Source organism: Zootoca vivipara, chromosome 4 (assembly GCF_965207765.1).
Source record: "Zootoca vivipara chromosome 4, rZooViv2.hap1.1, whole genome shotgun sequence".
In the NCBI taxonomy this organism is placed as follows: domain Eukaryota; kingdom Metazoa; phylum Chordata; class Lepidosauria; order Squamata; family Lacertidae; genus Zootoca; species Zootoca vivipara.
Window position 1 is genome coordinate 53,732,279 of NC_142587.1, and position 16,175 is coordinate 53,748,453.

Below are 16,175 nucleotides of genomic sequence, written 5' to 3' on the forward strand. Positions count from 1 at the left end.
TTCTCACGAGGAAGCCTATTCAGCATAAGGGAATTTCCCTTAAAAAAGGGAGAACTTGGCAGCTATGAGTCAAATCCACAAAACAGTAGCTGAGTTTTAGTAAAATTGAGAGGATAAATCCTCTTGTAATGAGTAGCAAGTCTTTCCCTTAAGAAAACGTAACTTACTTCCATACTGCATTGTAAACTAATTATGCAGCTGACATTCTTGAAAACTTAGTGTAGTATGCTCATACAGGAAAGCTATCTGCCCATGGTAGTAAGCCTTAGAATAGGACAATTAAGTCCTTAAGCACCCAAATGGGCAAAAAACCTCATTGAATAATGGGCTTCAGAAATAGCTTTCATTTTAATTTCACAGAAGTTACACATGTGATAGTTACTCAATATTTAAGACATAAATAAAACTTGTTCATCTAGCAACTGTACATTTAATATAAAATGTATGTCAAATCTGCTTTTAATATTCTTATTTTTATTCTTTCAGTACAAATGGTTTACATCTAGTAACAAGTCCACCTGTCCGCTTTGTCGGGAGACCTTCTTCTGAAATGACTTCTCTGCTTCAATGAACTTCTCAAAGAAAATCAACAGCCACAGTTGGATTTAGCTGTGAAACACTAATTTTAGCTTGATTTACAAATAAAAATCTTAAGTTGTTTGATCAGGGTAACAAACAAATTGTATATGGTTTTTTTATATTAATAATTATTTATTATTGCTATCCTATATAATAATGTCCAAGTTGTCCCTGCGTCCAGTTGTCCCGTGTGTCCCTGGGGTACTGCGCATGTACCCCAGAGACACAGGGATTGGACGGAGGGACAACGGCCAACCGCCGCTCCGCCAACCGCCGCTCCGAAGCCCAGTCTCATGCTGGAGGTGCGCGGCGAGGCGGCGGGGGAAAGAAGCGCTCCCCCCGGCAGCCTTGCCGCGCACCTCCGGCATGGGATGGCGCTTCCTCGGCCGAAGCGGCAGCGGGCGCTGAGGGAAGCCGGCTTTGGCTTGGCGGCGGCGGGAAGAAGAGGAGGAATTCCTCCTCTTTTTCCCACCGCCGCCAAGCCAGTCCCCAAGCTGAAGTGCGGCACGGTGGGGGCTTTTCGCTGTTTGACTTCCCGGAGTGAAGGGGGAGGCAAACGGCGAAAAGCACCCGCCGCGCTGCACTTCGGCTCGGGGACTGGCTTGGCGGCGGCGGGAAGAAGAGGAGGAATTCCTCCCCTTCTTCCCGCCGCCGCCAAGCCAGTCTCCGAGCCAAAGTATGGCGCGGCGGTTTTTTTCGCCGTTTGCCTCCCCCTGGGGGGAAGGCAAACGGCGAAAAGCCCCCACTGCGGACTGGCTTGGCGGTGGCGGGAAGAAGGGGAGGAATTCCTCCCCTTCTTCCCGCCACCGCCAAGCCAGTCCCGGAGCCGAATTGCGGCGTGGCGGGGGCTTTTTGCCGTTTGCCTCCCCCTTAGCTCGGGGAAGGAAAACGGCGAAAAGCACCCCCCCGCGCCGCAATTCGGCTCTGTCCCCCGCGCGCTTTAGTTTGGGGAAGCAGGCAGGGAGACGCAACAGCCCGGGAAGCTGCGGGCTGTTGCGTCTCCCTGCCTGCTTCCCCGAGCCGTAGCGCATCGGGGGACAGCCGAAGATCGGCGGGCGCTGTTTGCCGGGGTTGACAAACCCCGGCAAGCGGCGCCCGCCGATCTTCGTGTGACAGGCAGTGGGGAATGCAGGCAGGCAATAGAGCAAGCGCCTGCCTTCCCCGCCGCCAGTCCCCCGGTGCTTCGTGCAGCGCTGCTGGGTGCCGACCCGGCAGGCCGCTTCCTTGATCTGGCGGCCTGCTGGGTCGGCGCTGATCAGCGCTGCGCGGAGCACCGGATCGAGGAGCCGGCATGCATTCTAGCGCCCGTTTATTTAACGGGCTGAAGACACTAGTATATATATATTAAAGCAAGGTATTCTGACATCTCGGACAAAAACTGATGGTATGTAAAGCCTCAGCTTGTGTGCTTTGGTTAATTCCATTTCCAGAACACCACCAGTGCAATGCTGTGCATACTAGGGGTGCCATATTTTGAAGAGCAAAAAAAGAGGACGTGGAGCCCCCTCGCCTTCCATGGCGTACATGGACTGTGGACCACGAACACTATACCCTCCAACATTTCTGTTCAAGAAATTCAGTCCTGATCAAAAGAACTTCTGTCTTCATTGTAAGAAACATTATAATACAGGATCAAGTATTATTGTCTTTTGTGCAACCTTTTGGAGACCACCTGACTATAGCTCTCAGTGGGTCAGTTTGAAACCCTTTATTCCAGAGGAGTTTTTGTTTAACATGTAGTCTTCAGGACTTGCAAAATTTAAGTACTGAGAGCTTTTCTCTTCCTGCTTGTCTGGAAAGTACTCTGGTGCCTTTTAAGCCACATTTCCTCAATATTTCGATAATTTCATCTGCAATTACAAATGAGAAATCACAGCTCAGTTTAAAGCAACAGATGAGTCCTAGCCTTCTTAAACAACTATCAGCCAAAATTATCTTCAAATTTCTTTCAGCATTAATTTTGCAAAAAAATAAATAAACCATACACAAACACAATACACCCAGCTAGATTTCCTGTCTACTGGCAAAAAGAAAAACCTGTAGAAAGCTGATACTAATTACCAGCACTGTCGTGAGAACAGATATAGAAGAAAACTAAGCAAGGTTCTTTACTCCTTATTCCTGACCAGTGTAAGGATCACTTATCTATCATTTCCAAGTTTCTCTCATTTTAAGAGCTACACACTTGGCTATTAAAAAAAGAATAATAATTATTCACAGCCTAGCCTGTTTGGCTCTCAACCAAAAAATCTCTTCCTTTGCTACTCCATGATTCACATTTACTTAACATTCAATTCTAGCAGCCTCTGACTCCCCTGTATGCCAACTGTAAACAGATGTAGAAACTCTGGGCAAGAATGGATCACTAACCCATTCTACAGCAAGCTTTGATTACATGACTAAGCAGCAATAGGCACGTGTCGAGTCACAAGGAAGTGTTGCAGCCCCTTACAGAAGTATTGCTGTTTACAGCTACAGCTTGAAGCAGATGAATCTGTTTGGAGCTCAGAGTGGAACAGATGAATCTGGAGCTCAGAGTGGGGTGGGTGACTTTTTGGAACCAGAAATGGAACTGGTATGGCCCTTTTTTCTTCCCTATCTTCCTGTCACCTTGTGTCGACTTTACTATACGGTGTTAAAGGATTTAGGTTGGGGGCTAGCTATCCCTAAACTCAAGTGTCCTATGCATTGATGGAAGCAAGGAATGTTTTTGAAGAATGGGAAAGAGTCTGCGTGACCTTTTTATTTCTCTTCCTGAAAAATCTTGGTAAAGTGCAAAAAGGGAAGTGTAACCTTTTTGGGTCCCTCTGGTGACCCTAATCCTCCAGAATACCTACTGCAGGGGAGGCATGTCAGAGGAGGCATGTGGCATTCCAGTTGTTCTTGGTCTCCAACAGTCCCAGGTAGGATAGTCAATGGTCACGAATTATGGGAGCTGGAAGACTTAACAACATCTGAAAAACCACAGGTCCTCCTTGCTATGTTAAAGCCCCAAGCAGGTTTTTTTCTTTCCTTCCCCCACTGTTGCCCTCAACATTCTTTTAGACATGTTAGAGATTTAATATTTTTAGTTTGTTCTTGCATGTTTCTGCATACCAAAGGAGCCCCCTCCTTAATATGTAGAAGTGTCTACCTTTTTTTGGGTGGTCCCATTTAGTATCCAAGCAGATAGGTGATCCTGAGGCTAAATGGATATTAGAGGAAATATGATGGTCATTCTAGCCCAGGCATCCCCAAACTGTTAGCTAGGGATGATGGGAGTTGTAGTCCCAAAACATCTGGAAGGCCGAGTTTGCCTATGCCTGTTCTAGCCCCCTGCAGGTGTTACTTGTATGAAGAAAGCCCATGTGATGAAAGGGAAGCATGGCTGTTCCTTCTAACTGTATCCTCAATGTTCTGTGCTGGGACAGCCTCAGAATCCACACATTGAGTGTTGATCTATGCATGAGACATACCTTTGCAACCATCCACATTAAATGTATAAGCATCAGGGGGCAAAGCTGGCCCAGCACAAAACACCTGGGATGGGGCCCCACTTTCCCTTCATCATATGGAATTCATTCATGTGAATAAGGTATGAAGGGGGATTCTGTGTTTTCCACAAGGGTTTTCACTAGCAGTAGCTAAATACTAGACAGACTACTCAAGATGTATGCAGCTCATATAAAGTATCAGGAGTGGCTGAATCCAGTTTGGCATAAAATTGTCTCCGATACTCATTCAAATGGATTACAAAATTATTCTAAAGCATGCCTCTCCAAAAAGATTTAACGTATAAAGTAAAGACTAGCCTAAACTGTTTTTAGGAAAAATGCCAAGTGTTTCAGTGTAAACTCCTTAAGTTTAAGAGGGGGGAAAGAACATAAGTATTGCTAACCTGGATCATTTTCTTTAATTGTAACTAAGTAAAATAATCCTTTAGCTGAAAGCAAGTCTGACACCAGTGGAAGGAGCCTGTCCATAACTTCTCTGCCATTTTTACCTCCAGCCCATGCTGCCTCTATTCCATGACTGTGAATCTAGAATAAATGAAATAGGAAAATTGCTCTTTGACATACCATGCAGCATTTTAGACAAAATAAAAACAAGATGACCTTTGCAATGACTGAAGTCAAACACATTTGAATTCAATCAATTATCTAAGTCACACATACTTGTTCAGCTTTTTAACCAATTTTGTTTAAGCAAGATGGCCTTACTGTCTATGATTACTGAAGAATCATCGGGATATGAAGTCTGCAAACCTATGCAGAGCTCCATTCAACACGAGGGTGCCTGAGATAAGATCAGGCATAAGACCAGGCTGCAAGTATCCAAAAAATGCATGCGCAAATTTCTTAACAGTAGTAATAATGGAAGACAGAAATACTTGACAATATTAGCTAGTTAATAATGAAAACAGATTTAGGAAATGCAGCTGAATTGAAATTTTCAGATAAGTGAAATTCAACATATTCAGTGGGTAACAACTGCTACCCAACTGCAACAGGTTGATAATCTATTTTCTCAAATGCATACATACCTCAGAAGAAGGGGTTACTACATAAGGTGGGTTAAACAGCAGTACATCAACTTTCCCATGCAATCGTGGCAACAACGCTGTTACCTAAACATAAGTTGACATGAAATAAATTAACACAATTTTTATCCTCCAACAATTTTCTACAAGTCTGCTTGTGTAAAACTTTCAATACGATTTAGTAAAGAATTTGGGACTGGGGGGGGGGGGGAGTTACAGCTATTCCAGTTTGGTTCAACTTTAGCCCATGACCTCCAGTTAGGTCACAGAAGACTGACATATTATTAAAAGACTGGTTATCAGTCTAAAAGCTGTCTCATTGCCTTTATGCTCCAAGAAAAGGTCAAAACCAAAAAACTGATATTTTCAATTAACTCACTAAATTACTGGAAATTACAATTATTTTCCAAAGGAAGTGAAAAAGGGTACCTCTATATTAAAAGGATTAACATTTTAGAATTTGATCTGATTTAATATTTGTGTTCTGCTTTTCAAGCAACAATGTTGAGATGGATGTAGCTCACAATAATAACAGTAACATTAAAATTTACAAACATAACAGTCACTAGTAAAAAAACAATAGCATATAAACACCTCAAAAAAGCTAATTCACTGAACAATATGAACTCATAGTGCTATATTAGCACATCACAGTGAAGTGTTTGGTATTATGAAAGTATGCAGTATTACCTATCAAAAGGATGAGTTATAATTTGAATCTCACCAGATCGGTAATTATGGGCTGAATGTCAACATTATTATGTATGGCTGTTTCCACAGTGCACAGACCTGCCAGAGGGTTGATATCGGTACACCTATAAGCAGCAAATGAGCCATATTTCAATTAAAACAAGTAATTTTTAATAAACCAAAATAACTGGACATTAAATATCATTTAGAACTGTCACAATGGATACAAATAAATACCCACAGGTTGCAGTTCCTTCTAAGAGTATTCTCTTGTAGTTGGCAACAATAAGATATCCCTATCCGCTCTGACTGCAGAGATTTTGCGCCACTTAAGCTTTGAAAGAGAGAATAGTGGTAACGTTTATTAACCACTTTTATTTACTAGTCCTTGGGCTAGTAAGATTCACGCCAAACTTTTGCTTTTTGGAATCTTGCCTTTAGAAATTTTGAATTACGATCTTACCACAGCAAAAAATAATAATAAAAACGATATAGAGATTCAACGCAATCATATGCTTGGGGGGGGGGGGACATGTTCTCCGTGACACTTGGGTGTTACTCCTTCATCTCATGTGTCAGATTACTTATCATCTCTTCCTATTGCCATTCATCATTTTGCTTTTACTAAAGCACGTTTTAATGTTTTCCCCTCAAACGTCCTCTTTCATAGATTTTCTAAGGGCCAAATCTTGGTTTTATGTTCCTGTGATAATTGTTCGATTGAAACCCTACAGCACAAAGTGTTTACATGTCCTTTATATTGTGCTGTCCAGAATAACTTATTGCTCCCATTAATTCAAAAATTTCCTGGGTACCTGGCAGATTCGCATCTTGCTTTTTTATTGCAAGACACAAATCCGTTTGTAACTTTACAAATGGCAAAATTTCTAACTTCCATGCTGTCATACAAGAGACATAATGGTTTGCTATACGTAATTTGAAATTCTTTTATTATAATTTTATCTAATTCTGTATATCTTTTAACTTATTTTAGAATCATATGCACCCTGCCTTTACTTATCCTACAATACAATTTAAAATAACGTATAAATACTTACAAGTATAACGCTTTGGGTCCAGCAATTGAAGCCAAAAATGTTGAAACTACTCCAGATCCAGATCCTACTTCAAGGCAGATCTCAATGCTAAACGTTTTAGACATAAAAATAAGGATGCAATGAGATTAAAGAGGGCTGTGCCGCTACAAACTATTCAGACAGTGACTACATATCTTAAAAATATCTGAATAGATACAATGTATTTTTCTGCAGAAAAAAATTGAGATTAATATTATCCACTGTGAGCTTTACTTTAAATGGAATTACTATACCCACTAAGAAGCTTAAGTTCTATTTTTATAAATTAATAAGCTTGATATTTAAAGAGATTGAATTCATTTTCCATGTAGTTTTCAACTTCTGATTTTTTAAACTAGTAAATCCTATTTGAAATGCACTTATCCAGTCTAATGATGGCCTTTCAAAACAAACTGTAAGCCTAAGTTCTTTATATATTTTCCATCTGTAAATGCCAGTACGTATTCTACTTTTGCCTCCAAACCAGTGGGTCATCCTGCAGATGAATGCTTGCTCTAGAAACACTTAAGCACAGTTAACTGTCATAACTATAGGACAAGTGTATCCTAGATATCAAGCTGGACTACAGCCATAGTTCTAACAGAGCATATCTTGTGTATATAAGGTTTCAGATTCACCCCTTGGCAACACTACTTTAAAATGGGAATCTCAAGTACTACTACTGAGAAACATCTTGCCACAAGGCTGGTTGAACTCCTTTCAGCAGAAACTGTTCACAATCCTTGCTGCAACTAAAGCCATTACATTGGAAGAAAACACTATAGAGTATGACATAACCAGCTCTGGCAAGGCCCTACAAGGAAATCAAGTAAGGTGGTATGTTTTTGGGTACCATTAGAAGCGGCAGTGTGAGAGACAGACACATCTGATCCATGGAGCACAAGTCATCAGGAAATTCTACTTTCAAAGCTCCGTGAAACAGCAGCAACGCTCTTGAGGCTCAGGGGTCCTTGGTGGCATAGAGTGCCTTCGATCAGCTTCAGCTGGTGACCCAGCTGCACCCCTATCTGGACACAGATAGCCTAACTTCTATCATCTATCCTCTGGTGACCCAGCTGCACCCCTATCTGGACACAGATAGCCTAACTTCTATCATCTATCCTCTGGTAACTTCTAGTTTAGATTACTGCAATGGGTTATATGTGGGGTTGCCTCTGGAGTGTTTGGAAACTTCAGTTGGTGCAGAATTCAGCGGCCAGGTTGCTCATGAGGGCAAAACAGTTTGAGCAGTGCTAGAAACTGAGATATGTCAGTTAGGAACTAAATGGCACCTTAAACTTAGGTTATGGGCACAACAACGGAATGTCTAGGCACACTTTATAACAAGAATACAAAGCTGAAAATGAATGAACTGCAGATAAAATCTTATATTCATTTATGGTCTAGTCCTCTTCTGAAGACTGGGGGAAACACCAAAGCCATGCTTCCCCTGCCCACCCCCCTAATATTCTTAAGGTCTCTTCTCCAGTCTTCGGAGAGTGACTGGAAGTGGGGAGGCAGAAAAAGGTCTTCCTTTCCTTCCACTCTGCAGTTTTAATCTGAAATCTTAGGCGCAGTACTGTGCCCAGAGCTCAGAAACTACTGGTGCAAATGAAATTTCTTGTTGCAAAACGTGCCTAGAACAATGGGAGTTTTGAATGTTGGGTTTGAGCATATGACACCAATTCTGGCCTGAGTCCACTAGTTTCCAGGCCCAATTCAAAGTGCTGGTTTTGACCTATAAAGCCTTAAATGGCTCAGGATCACAATACCTCAAGGACCACATTTCCCCATTATGAATCCTCCCCAGAACCTGCAATAATCATCTGAGGCCCTTCTTCCTCCACGAGAGGTCCAGAGGGTGGCAATACGAGAACGAGCCTTTTCTGCAATAGCTCCCTGCTTATGGAATGCTGTCCCCAGAGAGGCTCCTCTGGCACCTTCATTACATATCTTTAGGCACCAGGCAAAAACATTCATCTTCTGCCAAGCCTTTGGCTAATTTAACTATTATTATTATTATTATTATTATTATTATTATTATTTATACTCCACCCATCTGGCTGGGTTTCCCCAGCCACTCTGGGCAGCTTCCAACAGAATATTAAAATACAATAATCTATTAAACATTAAAAGCTTCCCTAAACAAGGGTGCATTCAAAAAGTCTGGTAGGTGTTTTTCTCTTTGACATCCGGTGGGAGGGCGTTCCACAGGGCGGGTGCTACTACCGAGAAGGCCCTCTGCCTGGTTCCCTGTAACGTGGCTTCTCACAGCGAGGGAACCACCAGAAGGCCTTCGGCACTGGACCTCAGTGTCCGGGCAGAACGATGGGGGTGGAGATGCTCCTTCAGGTATACTGGACCGAGGCCGTTTAGGGCTTAAAAGGTCAGCACCAACACTTTGAATTGTGCTTGGAAACGTACTGGGAGCCAATGTGGGTGTTTCAAGACTGGTGTTATGTGGTCTTGGCGGCCACTCCCAGTCACCAGTCTAGCTGCTGCATTCTGGATTAGTTGCAGTTTCCAGCTCACCTTCAAAGGTAGCCCCACATACAGCGCATTGCAGTAATCCAAGAGAGTGTTAACTAGAGCAGTGCTCCCCAACCTTTTTATCCCTGCAGACCAGTCAACTTTGATAATTTGACCACGGCCCGCTGAGGGGGGGACGGACGTTGATTGTTTATATTTTATTTAGATTGTTTTGATTTAATTGATCCACGGACCAGGACCAGTCCGTAGCCCGGGGGTTGAGGACCACTGAACTAGAGCATGCACCACTCTGGCGACAGTCTGCGGGCAGGTAGGGTCTCAGCCTGCGTAGCAGATGGAGCTGAGAACTACCTAAAATCTTTTAAACTGTGTGGGGAAGTTATTGTTTTTGTTTGTTACTAAGTTATGCATTTTTGTATTTTAATATTCCAAACCACCTTGTGATCCTCAGATGAAGAATGCTATAGAAATTTAATAAACAAATAAAATATTTTTTTCAGTTGCCTTGAGAATGTGTGATCTAAGGGTGGGGCACAAATCTTTAAAAATAACCAACCCTAATATTAAGCAGTTATAAAATCATCTGCCACTGAATGCACCCAGATGATGCCTGTGATTCCATACAAATTTGTTGTGTGCACATTACTTTACGAGTGAATCTTAAAAAAGCGTGTGGAGTGCTTTTAAGGAATCTGCTTTTTGCTTATGCCATGATGGAGGAATGGGTATTGTGAGCTGGGCTCAATACCCTCCTTACCATTATTAGGCACACACACACATTTCTTTTCTTTTTTCCAGACTTCAAAGAACTCCAAATACATGGATATACACTTTTAGTTTAAATGCACACAATTTGAGGTTTGAGTGGGTTCAGTTTGATGTTTTGATCTGCTATAGTGGTCTGCATTTTTGCCGCTGCTTTAAAACGTCCACGCCGCTGTCTTAAAACGTCCTCGGAACGTAACCCACCTGCAGCACCTTCAATATAAATTCACGCGAAGTCAACGAGTTCAGTTTTTGAAAAGAGGCCAGAGCTGCGAGGCAGGAACTGGGGGCGGCCGTGCAAACGACCAGCACCGCCGCCGTTTGCGTGCGCGCGCACCCCCCCCCCCGCCGGCTCAGCGGCCTCGCGCGTCCTTCCCCCGCCTCCCTCCTGCCATTGGCTCCCTCACCTGGCGCTCCTCAGCTCCTCCGCGTCCCGCTCCAGAGCGTCCAGCAGCAGGAAAGTGTCTTCGGCGGGCTCGTAGACCTCGCTGAAGGAGCCCTGCGGCCCCACGTGCCGGTGCCACGGAGTGGGAATCATCGTGGGCCACCGCCAAGGGTTAAACAAACTGCGTCTCGCCTAAGATGAGAGAAACGGCCGGTTAGGCGGAGGGAAGACTGCGCAGCCGCAAAAAAAGTCCCGGATGTAAACTGATCATGACACATCCCTTCGTCTGAGGTGGTAGATATTTACAGTCCTGTAGAGAGGCACAGTGTTCTCGAAGCTACAAACATGAGTTTGACCAATCTGCGGGAGGCAGTGGAAGACAGGAGTGCCTGGCGTGCTATGGTCCATGGGGTCACGAAGAGTCGGACACGACTAAACGACTAAACAACAACAACAACAACAAGAGAGGCACAGAAAGACCCACAAAAGCGGTCGGCTGCTGGATGAGCATAGATTTCTTGACGTAGAGGGGCTGCTTCGCTGAGCAGGGACTTCCGGTGCGTTGCCTGCTGGGAAGGGCCCCTCTGGGAAGGAAGTATGTGGTCCGGATTTAAACTTGCCCCGATTTATAAACAACTCGCACTGAGCCCAAATTCCGGGTTCAGTGTGAACGTTCCAGGGCAGAACTTAGTGAAGGCTGCTCGGAGGCGGGAACCAGCAGAGAAATCCAGATTTTTAGCGTGGCTTTGGCCAGCGGCGTGTCATACTCTCCCAAACAAGGCAGCAGCAAAGGCAGGCGGTCACGATCTTTTAATTTTAGAGAGGGGGCTGTCTTTATGTTTCGTCATCTAACTATAGGGAAACATAGGGAGATAGCCGACGAAATCATTCTCAGAATGGCCACATAGGGAATCGATCTACTTAAATTAATGAACTCCGTTGATTGGAATGGGTTTGACAAATGTTGGGAATTACCCCTTAGTAACATTAAAACAAAAAACCCTCCCATGACTGCTTAAGCAAAAACGAAAGTGCTGAATGTAGGATGAGCTGTATACATAGGCGGCTTCATTCCTTTGTGCACTTAACCTGATACAGTAGTACATGCCATTAAACAGACTGTTTTACTTAAGAGTAAACTTGGATATGATTGCTGGGTATGATTCCTCTTTAAAAGTGTAAATTATCATCAATCTGCTACTGTAAAAGAGGTGCCAATTTAACATATATTTATCACTGATTGTAATTTTGCATTTCATTGCCATTAAAATTCCACTTTATTTTTTTCCAACACCTTCCAGCTAAGATTTCACTTCATGTGTCTGATAAAGTGGGCTTAAATCTACAGAAGCTTATGATATGTTTTACTCGGCATCACTCTTTCGCAGCTTAGTCATGCTCGGACAAACATCGGCTCCCTCAGCCTGTAAAGCGAGATGAGCGCCGCAACTCCAGAGCCGTCCATGACTGGACTTGCTGTCAGGGGTCCTTCATTTTGGGGGGTGTTTAACTAGGACGTAGGATCCCTGGGTTCAATTTTCCACTTGGATGTGAAACTCACCAGGTGACTCAATCTAAACTACTTTACAGGGTTGTTGTGGGGATTAACTGGGGAGGGGGAGAACAATGTGTGCTATATTGAACTTCTTGGATAAAATATGTATATGAATTCAATAAATAAATAAAAATAAGATACCACAAGACTGATTTTTCTGTAAAAGTGCAGTGTGTCTGTATGCAACACACTGAATGCCTTCATTCCCTTCTGCCTGCCCTGTGCCCCCTTTGTTAGACTCCCCCCACCCCACCCCACCCCACCCCAGGCCAACCTAATACATTTTGCTATCTGAGCCAAAAGACAAGTTGGTGCCCCAATCCCATTCTTGTGGGTGGAGTAGCAGTTAATTATTCAGTACAAGCACAGGGTGCCTCTTCAGCTGCACCTAGGGCAACAAGCTAGTTTAGAGAGTACAGGACAGATCACGAAGCACACACAACTCTGCCCTACAACAAAGTGCAGTAGTAGAGCAGGGGCATTCAGGAGGAACAGCTGGGAGCTGCATGGGTGTGTTCTGCTGTGAGTGGGACTAGTTAGTTAAATCCAGCCCTTTGACTACCATACCACCCTCTTTGTGTAGAAGAGGTAGAGGAGGAAAGTACATTTCTGTCTGTAACCCACTAGGTGATTTTTCCAGGTCAAACTATTTTGGTGTCAACACAGGTTGCAACTCAAGTTGTGCACACTTTAGCCAACTTTGCTGGTGTAGCACAGATGGTCTGTGTGAGCCTACCCACATTCAGTGCTATTTTTCTGGAAAAAGAGGTGCCAGAACTCGGCAGGAACGCCTCCTTTGTTCTTTTATAATGGCAATGGCGTCCACCTGAGAGGTACCGAAAAAGCCCTGCCCACATTTAACCCATAGTTCTACATGTGGAACTATGCCTTCCTTGATTTGAGTTGTGCCTCATGGAATCTGCCCTACACACAGATAATACCTATGTAGTTGTGGGTTTTTTTTGCCTACACCCAGGCTGGGGACCATGTTGCCCTCCAGATTTTGGACTCCCCATATCCAACAGCTGTAGTAGGCATAGCCAATATTCAAATATTATGTAAATTGTGGTCCAGCAACATCTGGAGGGCTGCAATGTTCCGCCACTGAATACACTGAAACAGGCAAGCATGTTTTTTTCTGGCATTAGAAGCACCAGCTCCTACAAAGAAATGTACAGCAGCCATTTCCTGTTTCTGCTTTTGCCTTTCCATTTTTCATTCTCTCACTTTTTTGAGAAGTGTACAGTTATTTCAAAGCATGGTAATGAATGGGAGTCTCTTCCAATCCCTCTTCAGAACCCTTTTTTGTGAAGCCTTTGACATGGTCCTAGGTCCTATTATAGCTAAGCATAATTACACATTTTCATTATTACCTCTGTTTCCATTTCCATCACCCTCTATTGTCTCCCTGTATCTTTTATTGATTGCAAATCCTTCAGATAGGGACCTGTCCTATTGTATTCTGTAAAGCACTATGCACATTTATGTATTTACAAGCAACCACATGCTCCATAGTTTGGCAATTCTAACAAATAATAAAATCAGTGCAGCTTTCAAAGGTACAGTCTTCCATCTTGATTCAAAATTGTACCCATTTGTATCCAAACATAAATGAAAACCTACCCCTTGATCTTGGGAACCATAATGTATAATCTGGTTCCTGTATCTTAAGAGGTATCCACATGCATAATCAACAAATTTTCAAAATACATAATTGATTTTAAAGCATGTTACCCCAGCTTCAGCTAAAAGACTGTCAGAGCAATTAAAACAAGTAAATCCCTGGCCCACAGCTTGCAATTTAAAAGAAAACAAAAGGCATGAAGAAGGGAGAATGCAAACTCTGGCACAAACTCTTCAAGTTACATAGTAGGTCTTCTAAAGAGCAGATGGAATGAAAACAGTTCAGGAAGATGAGCCAACCGGTGTTGATAAAAAGAGATGCTGGTATGCCCCTGCTTCTCACCTTTCTTTCTGTTGCAGCCAGGTGATAGCCTATGGAGGGAGGAAGAGACAGATAAAGTGGCCCTGCTTTCCACCTTTCCCCCAGCCAGGTGACACTTGATGGAGGGAGGAGGAACCTGATTGTGTGGTACTGTTTCCCATCTCCCCCTCTGCTTCAGCCTGATAGAATTGCTGCTGATGGTGCTAACAACAACATAACAACAAATAAATGAATAGATTATGCAACATCCGCAAGATACACTTTCAGAATGTACACAAAACAGACTGTTTCTTGTAACACCATAACAACCAATGCTGTCGAATAACTTGGTGGGCCAATATAATGTTGTTGCCAAGGCTGAAGATCAAGTCCAATTCTTCAGTTTGCTTTTGGGTGGCCAGGAAAAATTAGTTTCAGCAAAGGCTCATGCATGCTGATTTAAAATGAATCCAGGTCTGCTACAAAGAACATTGGAAAATTGCAGCAGCCAAGAACAGACTTGCATTTGTGAAGTTTTATAGGGTTGTGATTTTGCATGAAGCCTGAGGTCTTGTGCTAGGCACTAAAAATACTCAATTAGCAGATTATGACTAATAGAATAGTTTTGCTTGTACGAGACAAAGGAACATACAGCAATTTTTAGCTCTTACAATAGTACAATGTCAAGCTGTGCTGGGTAGATGGAATAACAGTTGTACAACATATTCCTGTGCTTGTCTACTCAGAAGTACTGTGTTTAATGTGCATTCCCCAGCATCAAACACATGTTCTTTATAGTACTTGTGCATAAAGTAGTGCATATCTTCTGAGACAAGTTGTTTAGGGTTTTGTGAATTAACACACAAACTTTAAATTTAGCCTGGTAGCAATTTGGTAACCAATACATTGCAGCAGTCTGCTACTGTGAGAGAGTAGCTGCTGCATTCTGCACCAGCGGCATCATTTAGACCAGACACAATCACAGTCCCACATAAAGTGTTACCATAATTGTGTTTTGAGGCTACCAATGTATGTATAGACAATGCCACTCGAAACCAGGAATAGTTGCAGCTAAGTTGCACACAAGAAACTTGGGGCCTCTAATGACAAAGATGGATCAAAGGATATCTATAAACTTGCTCCTTCAGAAGGAGTGCAGCCCCATCCCAAACAGGCAACTAATCTATCTACCCACAAGGCCTCTGCCTTTCTTGGATATCAGCCCAGCTTACTAGCTCACATCCAATCCACCACTACATTCAGACACTGGTCCAGGGCTTCCACAGCTTTTCCTAACTCAGATGTAATGGAGAAATGCAGCTGGTATCATCAGAATATTGATGGTACTTCATTCCAAAATTCCTAATGACTGTTCCCAACTGTTCCATAGTGTAAACACTAGAGGGCTGAGGAGCACTCTCCCAGAGTTACAGTACTCTCTGGACATGGCCTTATAGGTAGGAATGGAGCCACTGCAGCACAATGGCACCACTAATGATGCTATCAATGCCCAGCCTGCAGTTTTGCTGCAGAAGTATACAATGGCCAATGGTATCATAAGCCACTGAAAACTTGAGAAGAAGGAGCAGGGTTGTACTCCTGTCCTCTCTACAAAGGGCAACCAAGGGTGATTTGCTCCCAAACCCAGGCTTGCATGGATTCAGATAATCATTCTCATCCAGGAATGTCCAATTGCTCCACCACAAACCTCTCTGCCACCTTCCCTAAAACAGGGCATTTGCAACTGGGTGATAGTTGTGACAATTGATTGGATCAAAGCCTGGCTTTTTCGGTAGTAGCTGTTCTCCCGCCTCGTCTAAGGTGGCAGGCACATCCCCTCACACTGTGAAGCAACCACTGACAACCAACCAGGTTAGTCTCTCACACCCTCCCTGAGTTTGATTTCACCAGCCATGATGATACACTTGAACAGTTTTAGCTGGGAGGTCTGTCAGTTTCTGTACCTCGCTCTTCAAGGCTTCACCTGTCATCAAAACCGGACCACTAATGTATAAAATAAGTAAACAACACATTAAATCTTATTATTCCAATAATCTAGAGTTGTATTAGATCTGATAATTTTGATTTACCAATATTTAGCTAATCCACATTGTAGATTTTAAAAGATCTTTATAGAGGACTAGCTTTAGAAGTTTCAATACAAGAACCAACATTGTATTAAGCTGTAAGTA

The 16,175-nt window shown here is 43.1% G+C and overlaps 2 protein-coding genes across 3 annotated transcripts in view; one reads left to right on the forward strand and one right to left on the reverse strand.

Moving 5' to 3' along the window:
• Positions 1–680, forward strand: part of LTN1 (listerin E3 ubiquitin protein ligase 1) — a 34,713-nt gene extending 34,033 nt beyond the window's left edge. For both annotated transcript variants that reach the window (XM_088667975.1, XM_035116569.3), the window contains exon 30: positions 487–680. In XM_088667975.1, coding sequence (XP_088524101.1) covers positions 487–549 — 63 coding nt within the window. In that variant the 3' untranslated portion in view covers positions 550–680. The remainder of the gene's footprint in view (positions 1–486) is intronic.
• A 1,485-nt stretch (positions 681–2,165) lies between these two features.
• On the reverse strand, positions 2,166–12,170 carry HEMK2 (HemK methyltransferase 2, ETF1 glutamine and histone H4 lysine). The gene is made up of 6 exons (XM_060273624.2): positions 10,527–12,170; positions 6,847–6,933; positions 5,823–5,913; positions 5,102–5,185; positions 4,457–4,598; positions 2,166–2,429 (listed from the first exon to the last, which is right to left on the reverse strand). The coding sequence occupies exons 1-6, from the start codon at positions 10,655–10,657 to the stop codon at positions 2,323–2,325; spliced, it is 642 nt and encodes a 213-aa protein (XP_060129607.1). The 5' UTR covers positions 10,658–12,170; the 3' UTR covers positions 2,166–2,322.
• Between the last annotated feature and the right edge of the window lie 4,005 nt (positions 12,171–16,175).

Coding starts and splice junctions, on each gene's coding strand:
- HEMK2 (XM_060273624.2), bottom strand. CDS start 10,657: ATGATTCCCACTCCGTGGCACCGGCACGTGGGGCCGCAGGGCTCCTTC. Junction 5,186..5,822: donor AGCCCATAATTACCGATCTG/GTGAGATTCAAA, acceptor ACTTATGTTTAG/GTAACAGCGTTGTTGCCACG. Junction 2,430..4,456: donor AATTAAAGAAAATGATCCAG/GTTAGCAATACT, acceptor TTGTAATTGCAG/ATGAAATTATCGAAATATTG.